This window comes from Artibeus jamaicensis, unplaced genomic scaffold (assembly GCF_021234435.1).
Source record: "Artibeus jamaicensis isolate MK-2021 breed Jamaican fruit bat unplaced genomic scaffold, CSHL_Jam_final contig_469, whole genome shotgun sequence".
In the NCBI taxonomy this organism is placed as follows: domain Eukaryota; kingdom Metazoa; phylum Chordata; class Mammalia; order Chiroptera; family Phyllostomidae; genus Artibeus; species Artibeus jamaicensis.
Genome location: NW_026521847.1, coordinates 2,621,882 through 2,640,245, shown reverse-complemented (window position 1 = coordinate 2,640,245; position 18,364 = coordinate 2,621,882). Strand labels below are relative to the sequence as shown.

Here is an 18,364-nt window from a genome sequence, read left to right as displayed (position 1 = left end):
GCCTTTAAGTAGGCTCATCAAGAAAAGAAGGGAACGGACACAAATAAACACAATCAGAAATGAAAGAGGAGAGATTACAACTGATACCACAGAAATAGAGAGGATTGTAAGAAATTACTATTAAGAACTGTATGCCAAGAAATTTGAGAACCTAGGGGAAATGGACACATTTCTAGAAAAATATAATCTCCCAAAACTCAATGAAAAAGAAGTAGAACAGCTGAATAGACCAATAACAGCAAAAGAAATTGATGCAGTAATCAAAAAACTCCCATCACACAAAAGCCCTGGACCAGATGGATTCACAGGAGAATTCTACAAAGCATTTAAGGAAGAGCTAACCCCCATTCTTCACAGACTATTCCAAAAAATCCAAAAGGATGGAAAACTCCCTAACTCCTTTTATGAAGCCAGCATCATCCTAATTCCAAAACCAGATAGAGATACAACAAAGAAAGAAAACTTCAGGCCAATATCGCTGATGAACATAGACGCTAAAATCCTCAACAAAATATTAGCAAATCGCATCCAACAATATATCCAAAAGATTATACATCATGACCAAGTGGGATTCATCCCAGGGATGCAAGGATGGTTCAACATTCGCAAAACAGTAAATGTAATTCATCACATAAACAAAAGCAAAGACAAAAACCACATGATCATATCAATAGACGCAGAAAAAGCTTTCGATAAGGTACAACACCCATTTATGATAAAAACACTCAGCAAAATGGGAATAGAGGGAACATTCCTCAATATAATAAAGGCCATTTATGAGAGACCTACAGCCAATATCATACTCAATGGACAAAAACTAAAAGCTTTTCCACTAAGATCAGGAACAAGACAAGGATGTCCACTTTCACCACTTCTATTCAATATAGTATTAGAAGTTTTGGCCACAGCGATCAGGCAGGAAAAGGAAATAAAAGGCATCCGAATAGGAAAGGAGGAAACAAAATTGTCACTGTTTGCAGATGACATGATAGTGTATATGGAAAATCCTATAGACTCTACCCAAAAACTGCTCTAACTAATTAATGAATTTGGCAAAACAGCAGGATACAAAGTCAATATCCAGAAATCAAAGGCATTTTTGTATACAAACAGTGAATCAGCAGAAGCAGAAATCAAGGAAAAAATCCCATTCGATATAGCAAAAAGAAAAATAAAATATCTGGGAATAAACCTAACCAAAGAGGTAAAAGACCTGTATGCAGAAAACTACACAGCACTGAAGAAAGAAATCAGGGAAGACACAAACAAATGGAAACATATACCTTGTTCATGGATTTGAAGAATTAACATCATCAAAATGTCCATACTACCCAAAGCAATATACAGATTCAATGCAATACCTATTAAAGTACCAATGGCGTATTTCACAGACATAGAACAAACACTTCAAAAATTTATATGGAATCATAAACGAGCCCGAATAGCAGCTGCTCTTTTGAGAAAGAAGAACAAAGTAGGAGGGATCACAATAGCTGATATCAAACTGTATTACAAAGCCACTGTAATCAAAACAGCCTGGTACTGGCATAAAAACAGGCACATAGACCAATGCAACAGAACAGAGAGCCCAGAAATCAACCCAACCCTCTACAGTCAATTAATATTCGACAAAGGGGGCAGTAACATAAAATGGAGTAAAGATAGCCTCTTCAGCAAATGGTGTTGGGAGAACTGGACAGCTACGTGCAAAAAAATGAAACTTGAGCACCAACTTACACCATACACCAAAATAAATTCAAGGTGGATAAAAGACTTAAATATAAGCCGTGACACCATTAAAGTCCTAGAGGAGAACATTGGCAAGAAAATCTCAGATATTTCATGCAGCAACATTTTTACCGATATGTGCCCTAGAGCAAGGAATATAAAGGAAAGAATAAACAAATGGGATCTCATCAAAATAAAAAGCTTCTGCATGGCTAAAGAAAACAGTATTAAATTAAAAAGACAACCAACTGTATGGGAAAACATATTTGCCAATGATACCTCAGACAAAGGTTTAATCTCCAAAATATACAAAGAACTTACACGACTCCACTCTAGGAAGACACCCAACCCAATTAAAAAATGGGAAAAGGACTTGAACAGACACTTCTCCAAAGAGGACATACAGAATATCCAGAGACACATGAAGAGGTGCTCAATATCGTTAGCTATCAGAGAGATGCAAATTAAAACCACAATGAGATACCACTTTACACCAGTCAGGATGGGTATAATAGACAAAGCAACAAACAACAAATGTTGGAGAGGGTGTGGGGAAAAGGGGACCTTAGTTCACTGTTGGTGGGATTGCAGACTGGTACAACCATTATGGAAAACAGTATGGAATTTTCTCAGAAAAATAAAAATTGACCTGCCTTTTGACCCAGCAATTCCACTGCTAGGATCATACCCCAAGAATCCTAAAACATCAATTTCAAAGAACCTATGCACCACAATGTTCATAGCAGCACAATTTACAATAGCCAAGAGTTGGAAGCAACCTAGGTGCCCATCAGTAAATGAATGGATCAAAAAATTGTGGTACATATACACCATGGAATTCTATGCAGCAGAGAGAAAGAAGGAGCTACTACCTTTTGCAACAACATGGATGGAACTGGAAAGCATTATGCTGAGTGAAATAGGCCAGGCATTGAAGGACAAATACCATATGATCTCACCTTTGACAGGAAGCTAAAGAATAAAACAAACAAGCAAACAGAATAAAAACAAAGACACTGAAATAGAGAACAAGTGGGCAGTGACCAGAGGGGAGAGGGAAGGGAACTTAAGGGGAAAAAGGGGGAGGGATTTTGAGGAACAAGTATGAAAGACACAGAGATGAGGACTGGGGGGGGGGGGAATGGGAGGGAGGGGGGAGACCGGGCGGGGGGGTGGGGTGGGATGGGAGAAATAGATGAAAAAAAAAAAATGTACTTGAAAAGTAACTAAATAAAATAATATTAAAAAAATAATAATAATAATAAATAAAATTAGCTTCCAAACACCAAAAAAAAAAAAAGATACTAAAAAAAGAAACTGAAGAACACAAAAATAAATGAAAGAATATACTGGGCTCATGGATTGGAAGGATTAATATTGTGAAAATGTCCATTCTACCCAAGCAATCTACAAATTCAATGTGATCCTTATCAAAATACCAAGGATATTCTTCTCAGATCTAGAAAAAGTAATTCAAAATTTATACAGAACCACTAAAGACCACAAATAGCCAAAGTATTCCCTAGAAAGAACAAAGTTGGAAGTATGCACCATGATCTCAAACTATACTACAAAGTTATAATAGTCAAAACTTTTTATGGTACTGGCATAAAAACAGACACATAGATCACTAGAAGAGAATAGAAAAGTCCATAAATAAACTCTCATATGGACAAAGGAAGCAAGAATACATAACGGAGAGATGATAATGTCTTTGAAAAGTAGTGTTGAAAAGAACAGATAGATACCTGCAAAAAAAAGAAACTGGACTACTCTTTTACACAATATACAAAAATAAACTCAAAATGAATTAAGACTGAAATTAAGAACTGAAACCATAAAACTTCTAAAATAGATAGCAACCTCTTTGAGATCAATCTTAGTAACATCTTTTTACATAGTCCCCTTGAGCAAAGGAAACAAAAGCAAAAATAAAGAAATGGGAAAAAAAAAAGAAACGGGACTACATAAAACAAAAGCTTCTCCAGCGTGAGAAACCTTTCACAAAATGGAAGACAATCTACTGAATTGGAAAATGCAAATGATATGTGCAATATGGGGTTAACATCTAGAAACTCGTATCTCAATGACAAAAAAACAATTTGATTAAAAACTAGGCAGAGGAAATGAAGAGATATATCTTCAAGGAAGACATACAGATGTCAACAGACATATGAAAAGATGCTTAACATCAGTAATTATTAGGGAAATGCAACCAGGAGATAACATCTGACACCTGTCATAATGGCTATTATCAAAGTTAATAAATAACAAATATGGGTGAAGATGTGGAGAAATCCACTTCTGGGTATTTATTTGAAGGAAATGAAAACACAAACTTGAAAAGATATATGCACTCTGCTCCCCAGGCTTCAGGCACCACAATATCCCTTTGCTTGTGATGCAGGGAGACAATATATTCAGTAGAATGGGGTGCAAGACCTTTGTTTCTGCCTGGAAAGAGGGCTTGGACAATGAGGCATTCTGCCCTCTTGTTGCCATAATTCCTTTCCACTCAGATCAAGAGCTGGTAGGAGATGAGTTCTGATGGCATTCTGTATTGCTTTGCATTTTGGTTTGTGTCTGGTTATTCCCACTCACTCCACCCTCCTTTGGACATCTTACCCGGTCTATGAGCTCTTTTACCAGCCTATGCTGTGGAACTGCCATGGCATTTAGTTCAAAGTTGAGGGATGTTGGCCTGAAATAAAATTCACTTATTAAAAAAAAAAGTTCCTTGCAGCATTACTTTAAATAGCCAAGAAATGGAAGTAACCTAGGTATCCATTGATAGATGAATGGATAAAAAAGATGTGGTATATATATATACAATGAAATATTATTCCGAAATAAAAAAAAATCCTGCTATGTAAAACATGGACCTAAAGGGTAATACACTAAGTGAAATAAGTCAGAGAAAGACTAATACTGCATGACTTCAGTTATATGTGTCATTAAACAAAATCAAAACAAACAAACAAAACAGAGACTTACAGAAACAGGGACTTCAAGCCAAGATGGAGGCATAGGTGGACACACTGTGCCTCCTCGCACAACCAATAGAAGAACGGCAAAAAATTTAAAAACAAAAAAACCACCAGAACTGCCAGAAAATAAAACTGTATGGAAGTCCAACAACCAAGGAGTTGAAGAAGAAACACTCACCCAGACTGGGGCAGAGATGGGCAGCTGGGTAGAAAGGATGTGCAGCGAGGTGGTGGCTGGAGGACTAGGTGAGGCAGTGGCTTGCAGACTGGGTGGTCTCACATTTGCATGCAGATAAACTGGGAGGAACAACTGAAGCTCGAGATAGACCCACAACCTAGGGTCCCAGCATCAGAAATAAAGCCTCAAAACTCTGACCAAAAACACCTGTGCGGGTTGCGGCAGCAGGAAAAACTCCCAGCCTCACAGTACAGCTTGTTGCCCTTCTCCACATACAAAGTCACAACACAGCAACAAGGGTTCCCCCACCCTGGTGAACACCTACGTCTCCGGCTCTTACTACATAAGAGGCCCACCAAGCCAAAAAAAAAAAGGCCCAAGTGAAAGAACAGATGAAAACTCTGGAAAAAATACAACTAAGCAACGAAGAAATAGCCAACCAATCAGATGCAAAGTTCAAAACACTGGTAATCAGGATGCTCACAGAACTGCTTGAGCTCAGTCGAAAAATGAAGGAACAAATAAGGCTACCCAAAGTGAAATAAAGCAAAATATACAGGGAATCAACAGTGACAGGAAGGAAACCGGTACTCAAGTCAATAGCGTGGAGCAGAAGGAAGAAACATTCCACCAGGACAGAATGAAGAAAGAAAAATTTAAAAAAACGAGAAGAGGCTTAGGAATCTCTAGGTCAACATTAGATGTTTCAACATCTAAATCATACGGGTACCAGAAGGAGAAGAGAAAGAGCAAGTGGAAAACTTATTTGAACAAATAATAATAGAGAACTTCCCCAATCTGGCAAAGGAAATAGACTTCCAGAAAGTCCAGGAAGCTCAGAGTCTCCCAAAGAAGTTGGACTCAAGAAGGAACACACCAAGGCACATCATCATTACATTAGCCAAGATTAAAATGAAGGAGAGAATTCTAGAAGCAGCAAGAGATAAGGGGGACAGTCATCTACAAAGGAGTTTCCATCAGACTATCAGCTGATTTCTCAAGAGACCTTCCAGGCAAGAAGGGGCTGGAAAGAAGTATTTGAAGTCATCAAATCCAAAGACCTACATTCAAGATTGCTCTACCCAGCAAAGCTTTCATTTAGAATGGAAGGGCAGATAAAGTGTTTCCCAGATAAAGTCAAGTTAAAGGAGTTCATCATGACCACACCCTTATTATATGAAATGTTAAAGGGACTTATCTAAGAAAAAGAAGATAAAAAATATGAACAGTGGAAGGACAGCAAACTCACAGTTATTAACAACCACACCTAAAACAAAAGCAAACAAGCAAACAACTAGAACAGGAACAGAATCACAGAAATGGAGATCATATGGAGAATTATCAGCAGAGGAGTGGGAGGGGGAGAATGAGGGAAAAGGTACAGAGACTAAATAGCATAGATGGTAGGTAGAAAATAGACGGGGAGGTTAAGAATAGTATGGGAAATGTAGAAGCCAAAGTACTTATATGTACAACCCATGGACATGAACTGAAAGGGGGGAATATGGGCGGGATGGGGTTTGCAGGGTGGAGGGGAATAAAGGGGGGGAAATGCAACAAATGTAATAGCATAATCAATAAAATATATTAAAAAAAAAGAAACAACCCCCCCAAACTGATGGCTGCCAGAAAAGATGGGTAAAAAAGGTAAAGGGGTGTATAATGAATATATGGTAAGCACAGTGTAAGATATATAAACATCTAATCACTGTTGCACACCTGGAACTAATATAATATTGTATGCCAACTATACTTTAATAAAAAGTAAATGTCAGAAGTAGATCCAAACTTAGGAGTATGAGAGTCCCTCAAGGCATAAATGGGCTCTTGATTCACCTTATAAGTTACACAATGTGAAGGTTAGCTCTATTCCAACTACTCTCCGATCATTTTAAGAAAGAAAATATTTGAATTTTCAACACTTCTTATGTTCTGAATTAGAGTATACTAAGTAAATATTAATTTCACTATTTTTTCATTTCCTTATAAAACTGACAGCTGTTAATATTTTCACAAATGTTTTTGAAGTTCACATAATAATCCTGTATTCCTCCACTGAATAAGATCACTTTGCACAATTTTAGTTTCCATGTTTTTCCCCCCACATTTCTGCATTAATGTGCAGTTATGTCTCCAACTACTCCTATATTAATGTCTTGGTTCCTGCTCTTTCCTTTGTCTGATACTATAAAAGATTAGGGAACATATGGCTTACTCCTTCATGCTCTTAAACCTCTGCTGAGATAGCCTTTTTATTAGACATCATCTCCTCCATATCACTTTATTTTTATTATTTAACATATTTTTAAATATTTTATTTATTTAGTTTTAGAGAGGGGGAAGGGAGGAAAAAATAGAAGAGAAACATAAGTGTGCGGTTGCCTCTTGATAGCCCCCTACTGGGGACCTGGCCTGCAACCCAGGCATGTGCCCTGACTGGGAGTAGCACTAGTGACCTTCTGGTTCGTGGGCTGGTACTCAGTCCACTGAGCCACACCAGCTAGGGCACTTCCCCCATTACTTTTATATTCACTTTACACTGTTTTTTTCTTCACGTATTTATTAAGTCTTTTAAAAATATTTCATTGTTTATGCTATTATAGTTGTCCATTATTTTTTTTACACTCACTAGAAAGTAAGCTAAGAAGAACGGTTTGTCTGTTTTAGTCACTCTTACATATCCCCAGATTCTACAATGACACTTGGCACACGCTAGGCATTCATAATTCCTTTTTGAATAAAGTTTTATGAAGTATACCTAAATACATTAATATGGCAAGCTATTACTGACATAAGTTAAAAAAATCAGCAAGATCTTGTTTTTAAGGGTCTGTCAATCTATATATATGTGTGCATGTATGTAGAAAAAGATGTGCAAAGATACTTAACAAAACTGTTACCAATCAATGATATTCTGGGGAGTGAGACTGACAAAGAGTAGAAAAGTAATTTTCACTCTAGACTTTAAGTATTTTTACATTGCCTCATTTTTATCCAAAATAATTTCACTTTCCAAATTAAGATGATACAGAATAAAGAAAAAAAGCATGTATAACTATTGCCATAATGCCATTTATGACAGCAAAAATAACTGGGTGTTTACTACAACACAGGCTCTATTCTAAGCACTTTTCTTCAGTCATTTCATTTGAATACATAGGAATCTGATGAAATAAATGTTATACATATGCCCATTTCATAAATGAGGCAATGAGAGGCAAAGAAGTTGAAAAATGTGTGCAGGTCATGTAGATAAGAACAGCATATAAAAACTGCACATAAGCAAATTATGTGAAATTGCTCATGTTGATTAGACTCTTTCTTCCCCAATTATGTGCAGTTGGAGGCAAGAGTAGTAACATCTTTGTGCTCACCCTGCTGGCCTAGGTGACCCAGATGTACTCCGCAAAGAGCTTTCCACTCGAGGGTTAGACACTTCAGGAGGCTGAGGAGGAATGAGGGTTTTTCGAACTGCAATTCTGAAAGAGAAGGCAAACCAAAACACCCCAGCAGTCTAAGGGTATAAAAAGATAATAAGTACAAAGATACACATTTCCTAGGCATACCTACAGCAAAATAAAAGCATCGTACTATTTTTAATAATTTTAAAAAACATTATCAAAGTGATATAGGCACAATATTTTAAAAAGTCAAATAGTACTAAAAGGCTTTAAAACAAAATACAGCAGGTCCCTTCCCTACTCCTCCCCACTTCCTGCCCGTCACTCTCCAGGAAGCAACCACTGTGACTCTACTTACTTTTTCTGGCATACTTTATCACCTTTCTACTTAATATTAAAATTTAAGCCTATATTAAGGGTTTGCAATCATTAAAATGTCTATGCATTTATATTGACTTGAGCCAACTACTAGAAACCAAGTGAGAAATGTTGATCAAGGTAGGTAGTAACCAACTGTGCCATACAGTAGAGACCTCGTATGGCTCAGACTGAGAATTAACCATTAGGTTTAGCAATGTAGAAGTCATGAGTGATCTTGACATGTTTAGTTTTGGCAGAGGGGGAACAAATGTCAGACGAGAGTGGGTTTGAGAGAAAATGGCTAGAACCAGAATGTACCGTGTTATAATGCCCAATGATTAATGAATCTAGACACTGAACCTCAAGACATCTAGCATCTCAAAAAGGGTGACCAGCAGACATGTCTCCTGGTACAGTAATATACAATGGACTTATAAAGTACTCATGAGAAAAGAAAAAAAAGTGAATCTAATCAAGCCTTTAAGATTCAAGTAACAGCAGAGAGAAAACATGGAGGAGAGAACAAGTGAAACTACACTATGGGGGAAGTGGGTTTAATTGTGCTCCCTAAAAAGATATAGCTAAGTCCTAATCCCTAGCACCTGTGAATGTAAAAAAAAAAGGGGTCTTTGTAAATGCAATTAAGGTAAATCTTGAGATTATTCTAGATTTACAGTATGCCCTAAATCCAGTAACTGGTAGTTAGCAAACAGAAAGGAGAGGGAAATTTGAGACACAGACATAGAGGGAAGGTCATGTGAACACTGGAGTGAGGAGTCCACAAGTCAGGAAATGCAAAGGATTGCAAATAGCTGCCAGAAGGTAGAAGAGGAGCACGGAGTGGCTTCTCCCTAAGAGCATTCAGAAGGAACCAACCCTGCCAATACTTCAATTTCAGATTTCTAGCCACCAGAACTGTGAGAGTAAGTGTTGTTCTTAGTCACCAAATCTGTGGTAACTTGTTATAGCAGTCCTAGGAAACTAATATAGGGGAGATGCAATCAACGAAATCCAAGGAGAGAGAGAAAGAGGAAAAACTATAGGACCAAAGACCAAGTTTCTTCAACAAATAAATTTTAAGAAAAAAAAGATATGGAGGAAACCTACATATTAGAAGAACCTTAGGATACATATCCACTAATCATGTGTATATCTTATCAGAATACTAATTCAATTAAATAATACAAAACAAAATGTGTGACATTTGAGATCACTGGAAATTTGAACAGTGATTAGGTAATTGATGACATTAAGTGGATATTGTATTTTTTAGTATATGTCTCTCAACAGACACATGCTGAGATACATATGAATGAAACAATGTGTTTGGATTTGCTTCAAAATAACATGATGGAAAAGGGTGGGTAGGCATCTAGATAAAATTGAGCATGAGCTGATAAGTTGATAAGTTGAAACTGAATAAATGGGTACACAATGATATGCACAAAATTTTATTATGTTTAAACTTTTCCATAAGAAACAAAAAAGTCAAACTCTACTAAATACTCCCCAGAAGCAAAGCAAAACAAAACAAAACAAACCCTGACCTCCCACACTAATGGGATATACCACTATAAACACAGAATGACTAAACTTAAAAAGTGTGCCAGTAACAAGAGTTGGTAATGATGAATGCAATCATCCCCATAGGTAGTCAGGATTTAAGCGTATATAAGCACTTAGAAAAACTACTGGCATAATCTACTACAGTTGAACATAAGTAGTGCCTAACCCAATTAAGCAAACTATATTTAGAACCAGCGGTTTCATTTGGTACCTCTGGGTCTACTCACCCATCTGTGGCAGGTTTCTTCCGAAGTATGCTTGGCCGGGGGGATGAGCCCTGGGCTGGAGCATTGGTGCTACCACTCTGGCTGTGGGTCTGCACCACAGTTGTTGCTGCTGGAGAAGCACTGAATGGGTTGCTAATAGGGTTGGCTACAATTGTGGCTCCATCAGCCAACACCACTGCTGGAGGACAGGGTGGGGTTAGGAAAGAGCAATAAAGAGAGGGAAAGGCAAGAAACATTACTAAAATGTCTTATAAAACAAGAATTATTGTATCCATGTTGTGACTATCCAATTTCAAGAAGATAAGAAATGGGAACATAACGTTCTTTTGTTTAGAAGATAAAAGGCAAAGTAGCATTTACTTTGCTCTATAGAGCAAAGTTACCATTTTCTTTGCTCTATAATCATAATAACTAAAATGAGGTAAGATATATAAAGTACATGGTACACTTTAAGAAATCTCCCAGTTTTTGTTAAATAAAACCACTTTCAATCCTAAAAATGATTCCAACATTCCAGTTTATCTTAATTTTACAGGTTTACATAAAATCTTCCCCAAAATCTTAACTAGAATGAGAAAACTCCTATTGTAGGGTGAATTTGCTCTTTCAACTATGAGTTTTAATTTACAGAATGCTTCTCACCATGTGCAAATGGCTATAAGGCTGTGTATGTATGCACTTTTAATGAGCCTGACAGGTAAGTTCAAAGCATCTCAAGTTACAAAGCAGAAATGACAGCTTAGAGGAATTAATTACCTGAGACCACAAGCCAGTAAGTGGCAGATCCAGGATATAAACCCATTATTATCTCTTTTCTCCATACCAAGTAAAATTACCTGAAGTCTTTCCTTCAGTTGGAGGCTGCTGAGTACCCACTGATGCAGGCTGAAGTCCTTGGGCACTGATTGGGGTTGCTGAGTGAATTCCCTGTGTGCCAATTGGTGCTGGCTGTATTCCTGGGGTCCCAATGGGGGCTGGCTGTATCCCCTGTGTATTGATGGGAGCAGGCTGGATCCCTTGAATGTGTCGAGCATGAGATGCATCCACTGTCATCAACTGCATGGGGTTCAGGTGAACTGTAGAAGCCACCCCAACACCAGTCTGAGCTGTTATGGCAGAATTTGGAGCTTGAGCTGAAACTAAAAAGGATGCAAAAACTGACTACAAGAATATTAGCTTTGATTGGACACAGTTCACATAAGGAAAACACTAAAAATGAAAACAGAATTTTTCTACTAAATGAGTTCTAAATCCTAAGTTTAAAAAAAAGCACTATTTAAAACTACACATTGAGGTTCCCCCTTACTTCCTACCAATTAGATATGATCTTTTTGCAGATTACTGAAAACAGCATTAAAACAAGAAAAAAGCAATCTATGTATTAAATTCCAAATGTGAGCCAAGCAACTGTGCTAAATAATTCATATAAAACTTTTAGGATACATCCAGAGTTTCCAAGTCAAGAACATTTTGTTTTAATTTATAGAACCACTATCATAAGCACTTCTGCAATACAGTGCTTATTCTATGGATATATAGAAATTTAAAATTCTATATATCCATAAAAAGAGAGAACAAGCAACTTTCCTTTTTCCTATACAGCAAATATATCACCTATGTGCATATTAAAAACAAACTCAAAAACAACAAAATCAAAAACAAAAACAATGCCCTGACCAGTGTAGCTTAGTTGGGTGGGTTTGTCCTGCAAAGCAAAAGGTTGCCAGTTCGATTCCCAGTAAGGGCACATGTCTGGGTTATGGTTTGGTCCCCAGAAGGAGCAGGTAAGAGGAGCAACTGATCACTGTTTCTCTCTCTTTCCTCCCTTCCCCTCTCTCTAAAAACAAATAAATAAAAAAAATTTTTAAATCATGCAGGAAGCAACAACAACAAAAAAATCTCTCACTATTTGTAGAAAGAAAACACAGTAACTTTTCTTCTTAGTTATCAAAACAACCCAGAAAAAGATATCTATAGCCTCATGTTTCAAAATAACCAAGACAGGGAAACAACCTAAGTGTCTGTTGATGGACAACTGGATTAAAAAAATGTGACACACACACACACACACACACACACACACACACACACGAACATTATTCAGCCATAAAAAAAGAACATTTGTAATAGGAGAGACCTTGACAGTATCATGCTAAAGTAAATAAGTCAGACAGAGAAGACAAATACCATATGTAAAATGTAAGGAAAAAACCCAGAAACACACCAAGTTCATATAAAAGAAAACAGACTGATCATTGCCAGAGGCTAAAGGGGGTACTGGGGAGAAGTGTGGGATGAGTAAAATGTGTGAAGAGGGTCAAAAGGTACAAACTTCCAATTATAAAATAAATAAGTCATGGGGATGCAATGCATGGCATGGTGGCTGAGTTGCATATTTGAAAGTTGCTAAGACAGTTCACATTGCAAGAAATTATCAAATCATTATACTGTACAACAGAGTCTAATATGGTATATGTTGATTATACCTCAATTAAAAATATATAATGGGAAGTTCTGTAAACCATGGAGAAAGAAGATAATTTTTTATGAATGAGAAAAATATAGCGAGAAATTAGTACATGTAAATTTATAGTCACTGCTATATCCCTTGTAAAATAAATAATCCAAGAGCACTATTAGTTTCTTTCTGAAAAGTATACCTTTGTTATTTCTGTTCAAACTTTGGTTATTTGCCTGAGGCAGACCATGCAGTCTAGTCACTATTCTAAGCCTTTTCAAGGTCCATCCTTAAAAAAAACTGTATCGTCAAACTGTACTCCAGCCAAAAGTGAACCACTCTGTTCCAAGCACATATTCTACACTAAGACTTTATTCACAGACAGAAGTGTACTTTTCTGTAATCCTACCATGGCTCTGTCCTATCCTTTCTGAGATGCTTTCCAAATACTACTTCCTTTAGGAAAATCATTCCTGACTTCCAACCCTACCATCTCATGTAGAAATAACCTCTCTTACCTCAGAAGCAGCACAGCTTTGTTCAAGCCTCTCTTCAGAAATGTAGTACTTAATCTATTGTAGTATCTCTTCAGGTCTTACTTCGCTATTAGACTCTAAGCTTGTTGAAAGTAAGATCTGTTTAAGAGTAAGCTTTAAAAATAAAGCCTTGCACAAGACCTTACACACAGTAGGGTGTCAATAAATATTTCTAGCATTAATAAATGCATGAATGAATAAATGAATTAATGAAATAAGAAACATCTCTGAAATAAATAAAATTTCAAGAATAATTTATGAGGGATTACTTACAAACTAGATAATGAATATATAATTACACATTCATAAATTAACTAGTAACTAATTAACCAACATGATTCCATCTTTATAAGCAACCAGAGACCATGAACAATTGTATCATAAACTATGTATTATAGCAATCACATATTTGGCAACATAGGAGTCTATTATATACAAATTTTCCTGTTTTCCTCTTGATTTGAAAAAATCTGCTTTAAAATAATTTAAAGTGAGCCACTGAATCTGTAACACTTGAAAAGAGAACAACGTAAGCTGATTTGTAGATTTTTCCTTCAGTTGTGTCCATCCGCGTCAGAGAAAGAATATATTATGTCTCATATGCGCACAATGGTGCACATCATATGCGCACAATGGTGCACATATGGGTACTGAAAGAAATAAAGTGTTGTTGTTTGCACTATTCATTTTTGTGTTAGTATCTATCAGGGCTATTAGAATAATAATGTAGAAATATAGAAACTTCTAATAGTGCTAGTAAAATGAATTTTTACAATAAATATTTATATAAAATGATAATGCTAACTCAAGAGACATGTTTTCAGTTGGCAAGTATTCAAAGAAATAAATATTGGTCACAAGTTACCTTTTGCAGAAAGGCAAAATGACTGCATTGTTATAGAAAGCCAAGGAAGTAGATGAAGAAATGATGGTAAGTGCAGCCACCGATAAAAAGACTTAAGTATTTTCAGCAATAAGCATAATATTTCTGGCAACAATCAAACATTTTTATCTCTATAAGATTGTTAGAGAAACCTCATCGGTCACGGAGGAACCAGACGGTAGGGAGACAGCAGCAGTACAGTAGTCTCTGGGATGGAGCAGGGAGAAACAGCCGGTGCAGGGTAGGGGAACCAGCGCCCAGTGGTGAGAGCCCAGCAGCGCTTGGGACAGCCTTCAGCGCCCAGACGGCTCCCTCCCTGGGATTTTTGGGCCGGGGACCTGCCAAGTGGCCCAAACAGAGGGGAGCAGAGGTGATTTCAGTCTGTGCATAGCTCGGAGGTACAGCGCCTGGTGGGAACTGTGTCTGGGAGAGTGCCTAACGGCGCCTGGGACAGCGTTCAGCGCCCGGACGGCTCCCTCCCTGGGATTTTTCTGCCAGGCAGGCCGAGTGGCCCAGGCAAAAAGGTGTGGAAGAAACTTCAGCCTGCGCGCAATTTGGGGAACTAGTCGCTCCACACACAGTGTGTCTGGGCAAGTGCCTGAGGGCACCTAGGCCAATGTTCAGTGCCTGGAAAGCTCCCTCCCTAGGATTTTTGGGCCCGGACCTGCCAAGAGACCCAACCAGAGGGGAGCAGAGGAGATTTCAGCCTGCACACAGTTCTGGGTCCAACGCCCTGCATGGTGCTGCTCCATCCCTAGGTTTTTTTTTTTGGCAGAGGTTGGCCAGGGGACCCAGACAAACACAGGAGCAGAAGAGATACACACCACGCAACGTGCCGCGACATGCGCACAGAGTTTCTAGGTCAGCGCCCAGTCCTCAGATCGGCTCCCGGTTTCCAGTGCACCCTCCTCAGAGTATCTGGAAGCCCCTGGCGCTGAGGGGTACTGGGGAAACAGCTGAGACCCTCAACCCCCTCCCTTTCTGGCCAAGCAAGGTGGGGGGCCAGGAGAGACTCTTTTGATAGCGCTGCAGAGAGGGTGCGGAGGACAAAGGGCCCCAACCAAGGACTCTGTGGTTGCCAGCCCAGGAGAACTCAGAGGTGCAGCCTGGGGCTCTGAATCCAGTAGACACGGCAGCCTGGTCTGCTTCACACCCAGCTTGGCAGCGAGCCCAGGACTGGGCAGAGGGCCTGGGGCTTCCCAACTGAACGGGGGCAGGTCTGTGCTCAATCCTGAGGGAACTAGGCAACTAAGCTGGTGCAGGTGCCTGCAAACACAGCAAACCAGCCTATGGCGGTAACCCCTGGGAGGGGAGCGCTGTGAGGAAGTCCTAGTTCCCAATTGTAGGGAGCTGGGGAGAGGTGCCAAGTGTCTGGATCCTGAGAGGGGCTGGCTGAAAAAATCACAACAATCAACCCTCAGCCAACTGCAACCAGAAAAGCCGGATCGGCTAGTTTGAAGCCAACAAGTGACATTTCCTTTTTTGTTGTTTTTGGGGGTTTCTTTTTGTTTGTGTGTTTTTTTGTTTTTTGGGGTTTTTTATTTTTGTTTGTTTGTTTTTTACTTTATTTTATTTTTATTCTTTCTTTTTTTTTTTTACCTTTCTTCCTTCTCCATTCCTTTTCTTTATCTTTTGGCTTTTTAAAAGTAATCTGTTATTTCTTTTAAAATTTATTACTGATTCATCTTTCCATACTTTGGTCCTCTTTACTCAAATTTTCTGTTTTATTTCTTTTTCTTTTCTTCCTAAACTTACTGTTCTTTCTTCCATTCCCCTACCATTTTTTTCTTTCTCCTTTTATTTCTTTCCTTGTCATTTCTTTCTTTTATCCACAAGAGACAAAATCAACTTGAAAATATGAAAAGACCAGAGCTGGACCCATAGAAGAGGCCTCCCAATAGTAGAGTCAGAGAGACAAATTGCACATTGTTGTAGGAGAGAAGCCAAAAGTTGCTGCATATTTGAGTAGGTGGAAGCAGAGAACAACAGGGTAACCAAAAGAGGCTGCACCACTGAAATTCACAGGCATTCCACCACAAAAGTTGACACCATAAACCCAGGGTGTCAAAACATTAATCTAAGAAGCTGAGGCTAACAAGAAGAGTCTCACAAACAATGGGAAGACAAAGAAACAATCCCCAAATGAAAGGAAAGGAGGAATCCTCAGAAAGAATGTTAGATGAAATAGAGGCAAGTCAACTATCAGATACTGAATTCAAAGCACTGGTTATCAGGAAGTTCAAAGAGCTCACAATCAGCTACCAGAAACTACAGGGGAGCTACAATGATCTCACTGTGAACTATATCAACATGAAAAAGGAAATGGAAATTATTAGCAAGGGCCAAGAGGAAATAAAGAATACAATTTCTGAATTAAAAAACACAGTGGACAGCATTAAAAATAGGGTAGATGAAACAGAAGATCGGATTAGTGAATTAGAGGACAAAGTAGAAAGCATCTCACAGAAAGAACAGGAAAGGGAAAAGAGGCTCAGAAAGAATGAAGAGAGATTAAGAGAAATGCAAGACAATATGAAACGTAATAATATCCGAATAATAGGAATACCAGAAGGAGAAGAAGAAGAACAAGGGATAGAAAACATATTTGAAAGAATAATGGGAGAAAATTTCCCTAATTTGATAAGAGAAAAAGTCACACAAATCCAGGAATCACACAGAGTCCCATTCAAGAGGAACCCAAGGAGGCCCACTTCAAGACACATCATCATTAAAATGGCAAAATTCCAAGACAAAGAGAGAATCTTAAAGGCAGCAAGGGAGAAAAAACAAGTAACATACAAGGGAGTCCCAATAAGATTAGCCACTGACTTCTCAATGGAAACACTCCAAGCAAGAAGAGAATGGCAAGAAATATTCCAAGTAATGAGAAACAGAGGCCTACAACCGAGGCTACTTAACTCAGCAAGGCTCTCAATCAAGATAGAAGGCCAAATAAAGAGCTTCCAAGACAAAAGAAGTCTAAAAGAATTTGCTGCCACCAAGCCAACTCTACAAGAAATACTAAAAGGTCTGCTTTAAGGAAAGGAAGGAAAAGAGACAGACAGAGAGGAACACAGGTACAAAAATGGCAATGAATAAGTACCTATCAATAATAACCTTAAATGTAAATGGATTAAATGCTCCAATCAAAAGACACAGAAAAGCGTCATGGATAAGAAAGTATGACCCACACATATGCTGCCTACAAGACACCCACCTCAGGACAAAAGACCATCACAGACTAAAAGTGAAAGGCTGGAAACAAATTTTCCAAGCAAATGGACAAGAAAAAAAAGCTGGGGTAGCAATTCTCATATCAGATAAAATAGACTTCAAAAAAAGAGCCATAAAGAGTGACCCAGAAGGTCACTTCATAATACTCAAGGGAAGAATCCACCAAGAAGACATTAACATCATAAATAGATATGCACCCAACATAGGAGCACCAAAATATATAAAGAAAATCTTAGAGGAATTCAAGAAAGATATTGACAGCAACACAATTATAGTGGGGGATTTTAACACCCCACTATCAAAAATGGACAGATCTTCCAAACAAAATATCAACAAAGACATTGCGGCATTAAACAACACCCTTGATGAAATGGACCTAACTGATATATACAGAGCTCTTCACCCCAAAGAAGCTAAATACACTTTCTTTTCAAATGCACATGGAACATTCTCAAAGACAGACCACATGATAGGACACAAAAGGAGCCTCAACAAATTTAAGAATATTGAAATCATACCAAGCATTTTCTCTGACCACAAGGGACTGAAACTGGAAACCAACCCCAAAGGAAAAAACCCAAAACACCCAAAATCATGGAGACTGAATGGTATGCTATTAAACAATGAATGGGTCAAGAATGAAATTAGGGAAGAAATCAAAAAGTTTCTGGAAACAAATGAAAATGATCTCACAACAACCCAAAACTTATGGGACACAGCCAAGGCAGTCCTGAGAGGGAAGTTTATAGCAATACAGGCCTACCTAAAGAAAACAGAAACATTTCAAACAAATGACCTTACTCTAC

At 38.2% G+C, this 18,364-nt stretch overlaps 1 protein-coding gene across 6 annotated transcripts in view; it reads right to left on the bottom strand.

Moving 5' to 3' along the window:
* The window catches only part of SAP130 (Sin3A associated protein 130), a 99,208-nt gene that overhangs the window by 39,225 nt on the left and 41,619 nt on the right, over positions 1–18,364 (bottom strand). For 4 of the 6 annotated variants that reach the window (XM_037125628.2, XM_053667473.1, XM_037125629.2 and 1 more), the window contains 3 exons: positions 11,284–11,586; positions 10,448–10,625; positions 8,268–8,372 (listed from right to left, as the gene is read on the bottom strand). In XM_037125628.2, the coding sequence (XP_036981523.2) occupies positions 8,268–8,372; positions 10,448–10,625; positions 11,284–11,586 (586 nt within the window). The remainder of the gene's footprint in view (positions 1–8,267; positions 8,373–10,447; positions 10,626–11,283; positions 11,587–18,364) is intronic. The other 2 variants (XM_053667471.1, XM_053667470.1) reach the window with 2 other exon arrangements.